General features: G+C 33.4%; 1 protein-coding gene across 2 annotated transcripts; it reads left to right on the forward strand.

The window, feature by feature from the left end:
- Window positions 1–1,883: 1,883 nt before the first annotated feature.
- On the forward strand, window positions 1,884–5,630 carry LOC142618589 (uncharacterized). 2 transcript variants are annotated; one of them, XM_075791533.1, is made up of 3 exons: window positions 1,884–2,539; window positions 3,794–3,961; window positions 5,128–5,630. In XM_075791533.1, the coding sequence occupies exons 1-3, from the start codon at window positions 2,030–2,032 to the stop codon at window positions 5,158–5,160; spliced, it is 711 nt and encodes a 236-aa protein (XP_075647648.1). In that variant the 5' UTR covers window positions 1,884–2,029; the 3' UTR covers window positions 5,161–5,630. The 2 variants fall into 2 exon arrangements, with proteins under 2 accessions (XP_075647648.1, XP_075647647.1); XM_075791532.1 differs by having other exon boundaries at window positions 1,904–2,539; window positions 5,082–5,630.
- Window positions 5,631–13,650: the final 8,020 nt, after the last annotated feature.

The following is a 13,650-nucleotide window of genomic DNA, read 5'->3' on the forward strand; positions in this document are numbered from 1 at the left end:
ACACGGCAGAAATAGAGGCATGCATTAATAGACCATCTTTTCCCTTCCTCTTCAACAAACCCACTCTTTAGAATCCCAAAAGTAGTAATAAGCAGTTATTTAGGGCCATTCTCCAAAATGAACAACTTTAATGGCAGAAGCCTATAACAAGATTGTTCAAGTTAGGGTTTAGGTTCCTTTTTGGTTCACTTCTTGCGAGAAGATTCAATATTTTATCTTTGTCACAAATATTTACATATGTTTTGCTATAACACCTTTTTTATCATGTTTGTTGTATCAGTTGTTCTACCGTAGTATCTTTATTTGTTGTATTAGTTATTTTGTTGTAGAACATTTTTACCATATTTGTCGTATTAACTATTATGCTAGCTAAACCTTTTTTGCTGAAAGTTTCATTATTTCTTTGTTATTACATGCATTTCTTTTAATACGAACTAATTATTGTTTTGCATATTTATATGTGAATACATTTAAGTATATATACGCATATATATTTGAAAATATGCTAACCCATATAAACTAACATTTACTTGATGGGTATTTTCGTTGGGTTTTAGAGTTGTTCATGTGCTGGAAGTAGAAAAGTATTTATGTAGAACATGAAGAGTGGTCATCCACGTTGTAGAAAAGTGTAGAAAACTTTATTGCATAGCAGAAAGTTAAGGAAAGTTAGTGCTACACTAGAAGCTGGAAAAATATTCTTTTTGCAGTAGAGATGGAGAAAAGTCACTCATGCTGCAGAAAAGTACATAAAATTTTACTGCACAGCAAATAGTTAAGAAAAGTCAATTCCGCTGTAGAAACTAGGGAAATGTTCCTTGTGCCGTAGAAATAGGGAATAAACCCAGTTTACAGCGTCATTTGTTGGACTTTGGACTCAATGTTTGCACACAAACTGACAGCGGAAAAAGGGGACCTCGAAGCCCATTCCGCGGAAGTATCAGCCTCAACTTCCTTCTTAGAAAAAGCCTAGACTAAACGTTGTTGATAACATTTAGACACATGTCTAAAGTACAAGAAGTGTAAAAAGAACCCTCAATAGACATTATCAAGGGAATGATTTTGTGATTCTAGTTGGCATAAATTCTGGGTAAGACTTAAGCATGCATGTTGCATTAGCATCCTTAAATACATTCAAATGCATTAGTATATCGAATTTAATTGCTTTAGAAAAGATAATAATATTATTTTTATTCATAAATGCAGCTTGTGCGTTTAAAGTTAATTAAAAGCATAAAATGCGCACCATACCTAAGTTTTCCCCAAGGTATAACATTATAAAAAAAATGGAAAAATAGGTATAAATACCTTTTTATTTATTTATATACAAGGTAGAAAATCTACTATAACATAATCTAAGTGTGTGTATATATATATATATATATATATATATATATATATATATATATATATATATATGTGAAATTCCCTCTTGAAGACTTAAATCCTGACCCTTGCTCCCTACATCCTGCATTCCACATCCCACAAGCACTTATAGAATAATCATCGCGCCAAGAGTGTGTGGTGGTGGGTATAATATCTTAAGTGCAATACATTAGGTTCCCAATTAAATTTAAGAACTTAGTTGCATTAACCAACAAAATACAACCATGGCTAATATTACAAGGATAATTAAATTTCATGCAACTAGGTATTTGAATTTAATTAAAGAAACTAATTTATTACACCCATAATTAGTTAGTTAATTACTATAATTAAGTTTTACCCCAAAAAAATCTATTTTGGGGTAGGGTTGTTTGGGTTGGGTTGAGCCAGAAGTTAAAAAGGCTTTGGTTGATAATGAATTGGATTATAATTTTGGGATGGGCAAGTGGTGAGTGAACCAAATGAAAAAAAGGGCATGAATTGAAAGCCCAACCCCCACAGCACACTGTCAAGTCAAGGCAAGGCATAAACTAAACGCAAGCAGGTACTGGAGAGTAGAGACCAATAAGTAGGGATAAGAGCAATAATGTTGATGTGGATTTGGGTTTGCAATTCCAACAGCGGATAGTGGTGGTTGATTGTTATGTCAAATGTTGTGTGGCTGCTGAAGAAGGACAGAACAGAACAGAACCAGAATATGCGCGCTTTTCCAACCACAGCGTTAGACTCTGCACTCTGTTCCCCACATCTCTTCTTAAATCATCATAACCCAAGCAATCTTAATCTATTTCTTGCCACCAACTCTGCTTCTGCTCCAATCCCAAGTCTTTGTCTCCCTAGATTGTTCTTACTACCGCATTTGTATTGCTCTTCTTCTAGTTCAAGTTCAAACCTTGACTTGGGTGGCAACGAAAATTCTGATGAAGAAGAAGAAGAGAACGACTTAGAATATGGGGATGGTGTTGGTGTATACCTTGAGATCGAGAAGCTTGAAAGCAATAGTCGCAGAATTCGATCTAGAATTGACATTGACGCACCTCTCCAAACTGTGTGGAACATTCTCACTGATTATGAGAGATTGGCTGATTTCATCCCTGGTCTTGCTGTCTGTCAATTGCTACAGAAGTCTGACAACTTCGCTCGACTTTTCCAGGTCCCTTTTCAATTCTCTCTTTCTGAGTAGAAGACACAACTTTAGTATTTCATAGTAGAAGATACACTGCATTATTAGATTTAATGTACACCCATAAAGGCCATGACTAAAAATTTTCTCTAATCTGCTGATTGGTAGTGTGGATACCACTTTTTGATGATAAATACCAACTGTTCCAGAATTTCAAATTTTTAGAATAGGGTGTAATAATTCATTTCATCATAAATTCTAACACTCACTCTGGCATGTGGGCCCAGACTCCCATTTAATTAGTAGAACGAATTTTAAAATTTTAAATGGGATGTAGAGCAGAGACGTGAATCAATTTCTCTAATTCTATTATAAATTACCAATTGTCCGTTTTAAGAAATTGTGAATTTAATCATATTTTTAACATTTACAAATTAATGTTGACAAACTTCATTTTAATATTCCTAGAGCAAAATAAGCTTTGTTGATAAATACCAATACGATCTTTAAAGTAATAAGTACATCTAATCGTTTGAATTTTAGGAAACAAAACCTAACCGATAGGTCCCTACACTGATTCTTGAATCTTTGCAGTACCTACGCATATATAGTTAGGTATTGAAGTACTAGTCTTCAATGGAACGCATGAAGGTTTGGGGGAACAATCTACATCATAAAGCACTTTGACCATTGACCATAAGGTTGTCAGCAAGTATGAAAGTTTATTCAGGCTCCGATATTGGGGAAGTTTAATACATAGATACCTATTATGTAATTGTTTTAATAAGTTCATCCAATGAATGTTTAAATGTATGCAAGATGATACTATTGAGTGATGACAAATATGGTTGGTTACTGAGGAATGAGAATGTTTGGGGCTGTATGCAATTTTAGATCCAACCAAGAATTTGAAATTTGAAGTTTCAGGATTGAGGTCCTTGATTGTAGCTGTCATACTTAAGTCAATGTTTAACACATTGATGTGCTACCACACTCTGCCTCATTTTTTAGCACACATTGATATTGTCATGTGACATAGACTGAAGACCTCATCTTGAAACAAGTTTTCCATTGTTTACCTCTTTGTGTCAGCATGGCTTATTTCAAGTGCAATGCACTCGATATTTTTTCCTAAATCACCCTATGCCTCTTGTTTTACCACACATTGATATTGTTATGTGACATAGATTGCAGACCTCATCTTGAAACAAGTTTTCCATTAAGTTTGGTTTTGACCTTTTGCCTTTGATCCTACTTACTGTGCAATTACAACCTTTAAAACAGATTGGACAGCAAAACTTGGCATTTGGGCTGAAATTTAATGCGAAAGGAATTGTTGATTGTTATGAAAGAGAACTTGAAAGCCTTCCTTTTGGTCAAAAGCGTGATATTGAGTTTAAGATGATTGAAGGAGACTTTCAACTATTTGAAGGAAAATGGTCTGTTGAACAGGTAATATTTTGTTGATTTAATGTTGTTGGGCATCTTCTGTGTCAATTGTGTTAATTTGTCTCTTTAGTTGTTCTTGAGCATGTGTATGCATGCATGTATAGCTGCTCATATGGTTTAACTTGCTAATTATATGGCACTTGTTCTCTATTTAAGTTTTGCAATTGTTTCTAAACATCTCAACATTCTGTTTAAAGCTAATGTTTATAGAAGTTAAAGATTGGACACTGTTTAAGCTAGAATGTATTATACAGTTGCTAAAGGCCAGCTATGATCTATGTTGGGGACCACGCCTCATGAAAACTGGAGGCCACTAGTTTGAATCTCTCCTTCTCCCTCACCTTAGGGCCAAAACTTACTTAAAAAGAAAGAAAGAAAGAAAAAAAGAAAGATTGCATCCTAACTTTGAAACTTGCACCCTAACTTTGAAACTTGCACACGACTCCAACAAAATTCACTCGCTAGGCTGCAGACATCTTTTTATCAGTGTAAAATATATGGTTTCGTTGTTTCTGTATCCCATAAATTTTGTCAAAGATCATAGCTGGCCTTTTAGCAGGTGAATAATACATTCTAGCTTAGAATTTTGAATCAAGAAAATATAGGTATGGGGGCTATGATCACCAAAAACAAGAACAACAAAAGATTATACCTCATAGAGTTAAATTCCTGCTCTCAACCCATGACTAATACAAGCTCAAAGTTTCCTTCATAATAAGTCCTGGAATTTTTCATTTACATATGAATTTCTCTTATGTGTCTAAGGCTTTTTATTTTTTAATAAGTTTTGCCTCAAAGGGAGGGGGAAAGGAGATTCAAACTAGGGACCGCTTCATAAGGTGTGATCCCCAGTCAATTGTGCTTATACATGATCAATTTGATTTTTTTTTTTTAGATAAAAAGATATGTTGATTCATGTTTGGGCTGGACTGATATACGGTCTTCAGCACTTAAGTATTGATCTAGGTTTTAAATAATATATGGCCAAAGTAAGATGAATATGAAGTTATAGATATGGAATTTGTATCCCTATTCTCTAATGTAGGTTCAAAATTGATAAATTCACTTAGAATTATGTGTATCATTTTCAAAAGCTTACTGTTTCAATCAATGGGTTATGCAGTCCAATAGAGGAAGAAATGAAGATAGTGATATTGATTCCTTGGCAGGCCAAAAAATGTATACAACTCTTTCTTACTTAGTTGATGTAAAGCCAAAGCTGTGGTTGCCAGTTCAGCTCGTTGAGGGTAGACTGTGCATGGAGATTAAAATGAACCTTGCATGCATCCGAGAAGAAGCACAAAGAACAGTTCACAACACTCTGCATGTTCAATAATATTATCAACCTCTGATTTGTTATATGTAAGTGTGTCCTCTTCGAAGTATATTTTGTAGCTTGAAAAATTGTCAGTTGCTTGTAATCATTCTCAAGTATAGTGTTAGCATATGTGTATACATAAGGTGGTGGCAGGGGGAGGCCCATTGGGGTGTGGGGGTAACTTGTTACAAAAAACAAATGAGCATTTTGGTGTGTAGGATAATAAATTTGCTGAGCAGAAGTACATTTTTGTGTGCTCCATCCATTGTGGGAGAAGCCTGCACACAGGTAAAAAATTTTCAGGTTGGAGTGATATCTTTCAACAAACTGCATGGCAATTTATAATTTTATCTATATGTGTTTCTTTATGATTCATTGAGACACTTTAAAAGTCACAGGACTATTAATTAAATGGTGTGATTAAAAGTACTATTCGTTTGTACAATCACACGGTGGATTTAGCATTCTCAAAACAAAAAAAAAAATGGTGAATTGGGGGAACTTTTCTCCAAATTGGTACCAAGAAAATTATGTTGTCTGCACAACTAGAACTGTACTGCACCTCAAAGGGGAGAGAGTCAGGAACTAAATCTAAGTCGAATTGAACAGTTAATTGAAGAGTTGAGATAAATGAAGGAAGAAGGCAAAAGTCTTTTATCTCATCAACTAGAAATACTCACAGCCAGGTCAAGGGGGGAAGTATCTCATGAGCTGGGCTGGTGGGCCCAACAGTTGGCCACAGTTATGGACTATGTACCTACTTATCAAAAAAAAAAAAAAGTTATGGACTATGTACCCCAGTTTACATGCTTAAAAGGGTACAAGGTTCCAAGACCCACCCTTAGCTTGTTTAGGAGTACTGTTAAATAGAATGGGGAGAGGGAAAAATGGTGGCACTAGTTATCTATGATATGGGTTTCTTACCACTTTCCTTTCGGTTGTGGATTGGACTTGTGATATGGTTAGTCAAACATTGTCTATTTACATCATAAAAAAAAGTACACAGTAAATAAATAGCTACCATGCATATCATAAACTAAGATACAATTGATTGGAGATTATAAAACTAAAAAGAATAAACCTCCATTGTGTAATAAAAAACCCTTTGGGCATAATCATGTGTTTGTTTGTTTTTGAGAAGGATGGGTTTGTTTGTTAAAATTTGATAGTTACAATTTACAACAATGAGGGAGGGGAGATTATTAAAAAAAAAAAAGAAGAAGAATAAACCTCCATTATTTAATAAAAATCCCTTTGTGCATAATCATGGGGGGGGCGGGGGGGGGGGGGGGGGGTTGTCACTATGCTACAAAGCTTTGACTAATCATGATTTTTTTAGTACGTTTTCTAAAATTCAAGAAATTAATGAAAAGCAAAAGCTTTCATGAAAATAGAAAAGGAAAAAAAATGCCCCAAGGTGAAAAAAATAGAAATTTAATATTATAAAGGAAAACATCTCACTCATGATCAATATTTCAAAATGAGCACTCAATCTCTTCTAATAAGAGAGAACAATCAATCTAAATTCATTATTAATAAGCTTTAGACAGCTATAATATAGAGGTGTGGTAGTCACTCCACGCACCTTTGGTATGGTAGTCACTCCACAAGCATAAGTGCTTGTGAGGTGTGGGGGGTAATGGCCATGATTTAAGTCTCTAGGAGGGAGCATTACACACATATACACTTAAATTATGTTAGAGTAGAATTTTTATCTTGTATAAAAATTTAAAAAAAGAAAAGAAAATAAATTCACTCAATGTACTTATGGTGATCTTCAAACAAGATGAAACAACTATGGAAAATCACATAAAAGTGCCCTAAATATTTACACAAAAAGGCCCATTTTTGACAATATTATGGCAGCAGAAACAACTTCCCTATAAGCATGATTTACAAACCAATCAATTAAGGAGCTCAAACCTTTTTTTAGTCCTAGCCATAATATTTTCTATTGCCCAATGTGGACAGGTGAAGGCATTATGGATTGGTTGAATACTTGAATTACATTCAAAGCATCCCTTACACACATTGCTAATTTATTTGGGGAGTTTATCCTTGGTTTGGTTTAAATCCATCCAACTGTGGTACACTGAAGCATCTATATACTTAGAGCAATCTCATTTTCAATCTTCCAACAAGTACCTTCCTTTTTTTTCCTAACAATTCCCTTGATGCTAGAATGGTGTTCCAAACCCACGAGCCATTTTCAACTTTGGGAACTTGCCATAATTGTTTCCCTTACAGGTACTTGCTAGATAACATTTTTACCCATAATTAATCTACTTTTATTAGTATGTACCATACTAAATTACTAATTTAGCAGTTAAGGTGACATTCTTGCATTGCATTGTTCTCAACCCTAGACCTCCTTAGTCCTTTACACATTTAGGCCTACATATATCATCCCAAGCTTTGATATATATATATATATATATATATATATATATAAACTCTTTCTTTCTAAAAAAAAAAAAAATCAAAATTGAATCGATTTTTTACAATTTTATTTATTTATTTATTTTCCTTGGAAACTAGGGAAGACATTGTGTAAATGTAGCAGTAGCTATTGCTTTGATAATTTGATTAGGTAGGTTCTGGCGGCCTGGGATAGAAGTACAGAATTTTTTATGTAATTTTTATACCACTTCTTCCAAAGTATTCCTTCTAGATCCATTTTTATTGACAGGCATCTCAAGGTACTTGAAGTTTAATTCCATTGACCTGAGTTTGAAGAATCTTATGATTTGGCAACATGATAGTGGAAATTTACAAATTCACCATCTGGCCCGACAACTCCTTTATATTCAGTCAAATATTCCTACACTTTATTTGCATTATCCTGGGTATCCTTTACAAAAATAATTAGGTCATCTGGAAATAGTAAATGACTAAACTGTCTAAATCTAAAACAGCCATTGCCTAAATTAAAGCCCCTAATAATACTTCTTTCTGATTTCACCTATCAAAAAAAGCCTAGAAAGAACCTCATCACTAAGTATGAAAAGGAAAGGAGGGTAAGGGCCACCTTATCTCATATCTCTTTCAAGATAGATAATTCCGAATGGGGATTCATTAATCAAAATAGAGAAAGTCATAGTTGAAATACCTTTTTTTTTGGGGGTGAAATTTAGCTTTTATTCATTGAAACAAACACAAATTATAAAGGGAGGTCCAACAAAAGAAAAGAAAAGAAAAGAGACCAGCATAGGGAAACCTCCCTGCTACAGCAACCAAGATACAAAACTAACTACAAAACCAAAGCCAAAAACAAATGGCAAAGCAAAACATACTAACAACTAAAAAATACATCATTAAGGCATCCAAACCAACGCCTTTAACACAGTAGCACACCGACAACACAATAGCACTCTGGCAAAACACATCAACATAGGATTTCTAGGATCAAGTTAAAATACTACTTGGATCAATCTCCCAATTATAACAGATGGTAGCCAAAATTAACTTCTTGAACTTGGTTCTAAACCTTAGCCTAGCTTTGACATCCTTAATGATGCTCCTCTTTAGCTACTCTTCAGTCCAAATTCTCTCTTCATGAACTATGTCATTCCTTTGTCGCCAATTGTGGTAGACCGTTGCCAACCATGCAAGTTTGCAAGTTATTACTCTCAACTGCTTCCCTTTTAACTCTTTAGCCCCCAAGCAATCAAGTTCTCCCACACAAACAACATTTGAAACTAGACACAACTTCATTATGTCATCCCAAATTCTTTTAGTGAAAAAACATTAAAAAGAGAGATGATCTCTACTTTCAAGGCAATTTCTAAAAAAAACACATAAGCTATCACTTAAGTATCCCCACTTGGCCATTCTATCTCATGTGGATAGCTTATTGATTATAGCGAACCAACCAATAAACAATTATTTCATGATAGTTAAATGGAACCAAAACAACTTCCATCACTCAACTTTGCTAAATTTATCTCTAATCTCAGCATATGTTGTAACACAAGAAGGGGGTGTTTGGTAAGCTAATTTTAACACATTTCTACACATTTTAAACAACATTATACACATTTTCACACACATTTTCACCTACACGTATATCAAAAACACCCAAATAATATAACTCAAACTCCTCTCTCAAACACCCCCGAAATCTTCCCAAATTTAGTAACTTGCCAAAGGGCTTTATCCTTGTCTTTAAGCTCAACAAGAAATAGTTGACTCTAAATAATTACAAGAGCATCAAATCTAGCGGCCTCCAATTCCATTTATTATCTTTTAACATAGAATCCACTTTAGCTTTAGGATTACTTGCACATCATAAATGACGCGGAAGCTTTAACCAAAACTCCAGCAGCATCATAAATACATTTTTTTTTTTTTTTTTACCAAAGTGATCCAATCCTTACCAAAACCAAATCTATTTCATATTTTTATGATGAAAGACCACTCTATTTTATCATAATTTTTCTCAATGTCTATCTATAATGTAAAAAATCCTTGCTTGCCTTTCATTTTTCTCTTCGCATGGGTAATCTCCTCAGCAATTATAGTGTTTGTGTTGGATTACCCTTCTTGAGACAAAAATTCATTGTCAAGGGGATATTCATTTTCATGGCTATCAATGCTCTTAAGCAAAGTTTTGAAACCCGGACCGTTCATTGAACCGTAAAAGGGAGAGGTTTAAGGTTTTTGAGGTCGAACCGAAGTTGAACCGGGGTCGAACTGTGATGATGTCATAATTAATTTAATAATTAATTAAAGTCTAAATATAGATATTAAATTTATAAAACTAGCAAAATTGACTAATATATCTATATATGTGAGGAAAATTTAATGATTTTCTAGCATATATTTAATAATTAAATAAGAAAGTTAATAAAATAAAATAATCACCATGAAAACATTAAAATTTATGATTAATTTTTGAAGTAAAGTTGAATATCTTTGAAGGATTGTAATTATAATTTTTTTTATTCCTTGTAAGAGATAGATAATTTAATTAAGTAAAATAAAATTGTGTTAAGTTGTTTTTATATAAAAAAAATTGCTAAGGAGTTGGACCGCACGGTTCTTGACCGGTTCGTGCGGTCCAACCCCGGTTTTAGGGGTTCACGGAATTAACTAAAAATACGGTTCTTTATGTTTAAAAAATTGGTTTTCATCCCGGTTCTCGGTTTTCACGGTCCGACCTCTCAGTCCGGTCCGGTTCTGAAAACAGTGCTCTTAAGATGAGAGTTATCTCTTTTCTCTATAGTGGTTTGGGGAAATGTTAGACATCTCAGATGAAATTCATGTCTTTTCGCATCTTTTTAAGTAATGTTTGTTAATATTTGGCTACTAGTCATTGAGTAGAATCAGTCGGCCTAAAAATTAAATAAAACAAATTATATTATTGTGATGCTAGCAATATTTTTTTTAAAAGTAAACTAATAGTTAAAAAAAGAAAAAGAAAAATTTAATAATAATAATAATAATAATAATAATAATAATAATCTAAGCTATAGGTCTATTTTAGCCAATCAAATAAATCTATAAAGCATGAGGGTGTACAAATAAGTATCAAATTATTATTGTAGGAATGACGGGTCCAGAAATGTATATTGGGCTATGGGCCCTGTCCGAGGACATTTAGAAGTTCGAGGACAGGTAGATGTCAACGGTGAAGTACAAATTAGTGAGTTGTGGAAGGATTCTGGTCATGAAGGGTTGAGAAGGGCGTCCGAGGAGAAATGCCACCTCGGCTTAGCGAAGTATAAGGGTCAGAAGGGTTGGCTTGCTCCCAAGAGCAACGCTCAGGGCAGTCCTATTGGTAAGGATAAACGTTAGGAGGGAGTAGGGCAGTAGGAAGCTAAGAAATATTAAAGGGAAAGCTGCTACCACCCCATTAAATACTCTGTGGCTAACTCTCTGACCGCATTGATGTGGAGGTTAATAGTGGTGTACAGCCTTACAACTACCTCCAAAGATTTCAGGAAGGTGCTGATGGGATATGGATCAAAGCAAGCAACTTGACCTACACGTGGAGGATGGAGATGAAGCAAAAGAAGGGAATATAAGGAAGAAAGACACCATTATATTGGGATTATCTGGAAATCTGTAGAAAAAACACTGTAGCACTGAGAACTGTAATTGTAATCAAGTCTAAAAGATATATATATTCAAGAACTACTCTCCTCGAACTTTGTCGAGGGTAGTTCTTTGCATAAAGCTTGTTTTTCTTTACTTTCTTACCATTTTTAACCCATTGTGAGCGTTATTCAATTTATTGAACCCTAGTTTTTAGCTCACTCTCTACAAATTCTTTGTATTGAGCTCTTTGGGTCTTAATCCTTCATCCTTTTGGGCTTAGGATCCTAAAACCTGCCCTTACAATTATTATTATTATTATTATTTATTTATTTTTAGAAGAAAGAAATCCATTTCATTAAATCAAAGAGGTTTTGATTGACTTGAACTATATGAGAAATATCTAATGGTACATCTTCCATCTAGATAAGCAATATGGGCAATATAAGTACCCATCTAGTGAGAGATTGTGCACCAAAATTCCCTTGATAACATACATGAGAAAAATTAGTGCAAGAAAAATGAGAAGCCGAGAGCTTTATGTCTTCAATTAGATGACCATGCAATGCTAAGGATGACTTAGGGTTTATAAGATCTTTAAAAATAATCTTTGAATCACCCTCAACAGTTGCATGCATGAATCGTAATACCTAATTCCAATGCAAATTTCATAGCATTTATGGCTACTAAAAGCTTCAACTTGTGCTATGCTACATGGGATGGGGATTTGCTAAGATAGAGAAGCTATAACTAGACCCTTGGAATCATGAATGACTATCCTAATTCTTGCTTTGTTCTCCTTAGTAAAAGTAGTTCCATTGAAATTGACCTTGAAACAATTTGAATCTGGCGGTTTCCAATGAACTTGCTGAGTAAAAGATTAGCCGAGTAGAGCTCGTCTTTCGTTCTCTTGAAACTCTAATTATTTGATTCAAATGAACTTGCCGAGTAAAAGATTAGCCGAGTAGAGCTCGTCTTTCGTTCTCTTGAAACTCTAATTATTTGATTCAAAGGGCAAGCTCTTGATTCATACGAAGTTGGTTACGCTGATTCCAAATAGCCCATACAATTTATTATTATTTGTATAAGAGTCGTTTAACATATTCAACACAAGATGCCATCTTTTTATTTATATATATATATATATATATATATATATATATATATTCACGTCCTTCTAAAATATATATATTCAAGTATATTGTTTAAACAAATCATATGATTCGATAACAAAGTCATATAATTAAAAGTATATTTAGATATCCATTTCAAATGGATTGCACGATTTTGAAGAGATTAGCTAATAGAAACTAAATTTAATAAAGTTAAAGGGGAAAGGAAAATAAATAACGAAATTTGTACTCATATAATCTAAATTTAATTGATAAGAGTGAAACGCTAGAAAAGAATAAGAAAGCGGAGGGATTTAAGGAGAAATTTTAGGAGTAAGTAGCAGTAGATGTTCATGAATATGTTGACTTTTTTCTGGCATAATTAGAAAATAATTGATTGAAAGTGGAGATTCAGTAGTTGACCATGTAAAGTATATGGCAGATCTGGCTCCATAAATTAACAAACTAAAAAAAACACATAAATGGGGGCCTGCGCTGTAGACCACTGAAGAAATTTTCTGCAATGAAAAAATATGTTATTTAAGTAGACCCAATTATTGTATCTATCCAAATTATAGTAGACTACAAAGACCTTTAGCAAAATTATTTTTAAAAAAAGAGTAGACTATCAAGACTTCTTGGGGCATACTATTTTCCTTTTTCAGTTTATTGAAAGAAAAAAAAAAAGATTCAGCTAATGAAATATTTTTGTGTTAATAAAAAGAAAAATGGAACGATCAGCTTGAGCTTGTGAAAGACTTTATCTGAATGTAAATATAATACGATGAAAACCACAATGAGATCCATCATGTATTAAAAAAATATAAAGAAATTCGCATTTCAAACACTAGAATTTAGGGGCCAAAAAATTAAATTATATAGTCACAAAAGTAAAAAAAATAAAAACCTTGAAGTTTCAAAAGTGACAAATTAAATTCTAAATTTTTGGGTTCAAGTGATGAGATATCAATAGTGACATCATTTGTAGTGTCCTATGTCCATATTTCGAATCTTGTCTCCCATTTCCTCTTTATTTATTTAAAAAAACCTTAAGTTTCAAAAAATAAAAAAATAAACAAAATGAAGTCTAGTTTGTTATTTTTTTAAACTTTAAGGTTGAATTTTTTTTTTGATGTAATTTAAGGTTGAATTTATTACTTATAAAACTATAAGGTTTAATTTTTTTTCTTTAAACTCGTTTAATCTCTTACTTTTGAAATTTTTCT

This window comes from Castanea sativa, chromosome 12 (genome assembly GCF_040712315.1).
Source record: "Castanea sativa cultivar Marrone di Chiusa Pesio chromosome 12, ASM4071231v1".
Classification (NCBI taxonomy): domain Eukaryota; kingdom Viridiplantae; phylum Streptophyta; class Magnoliopsida; order Fagales; family Fagaceae; genus Castanea; species Castanea sativa.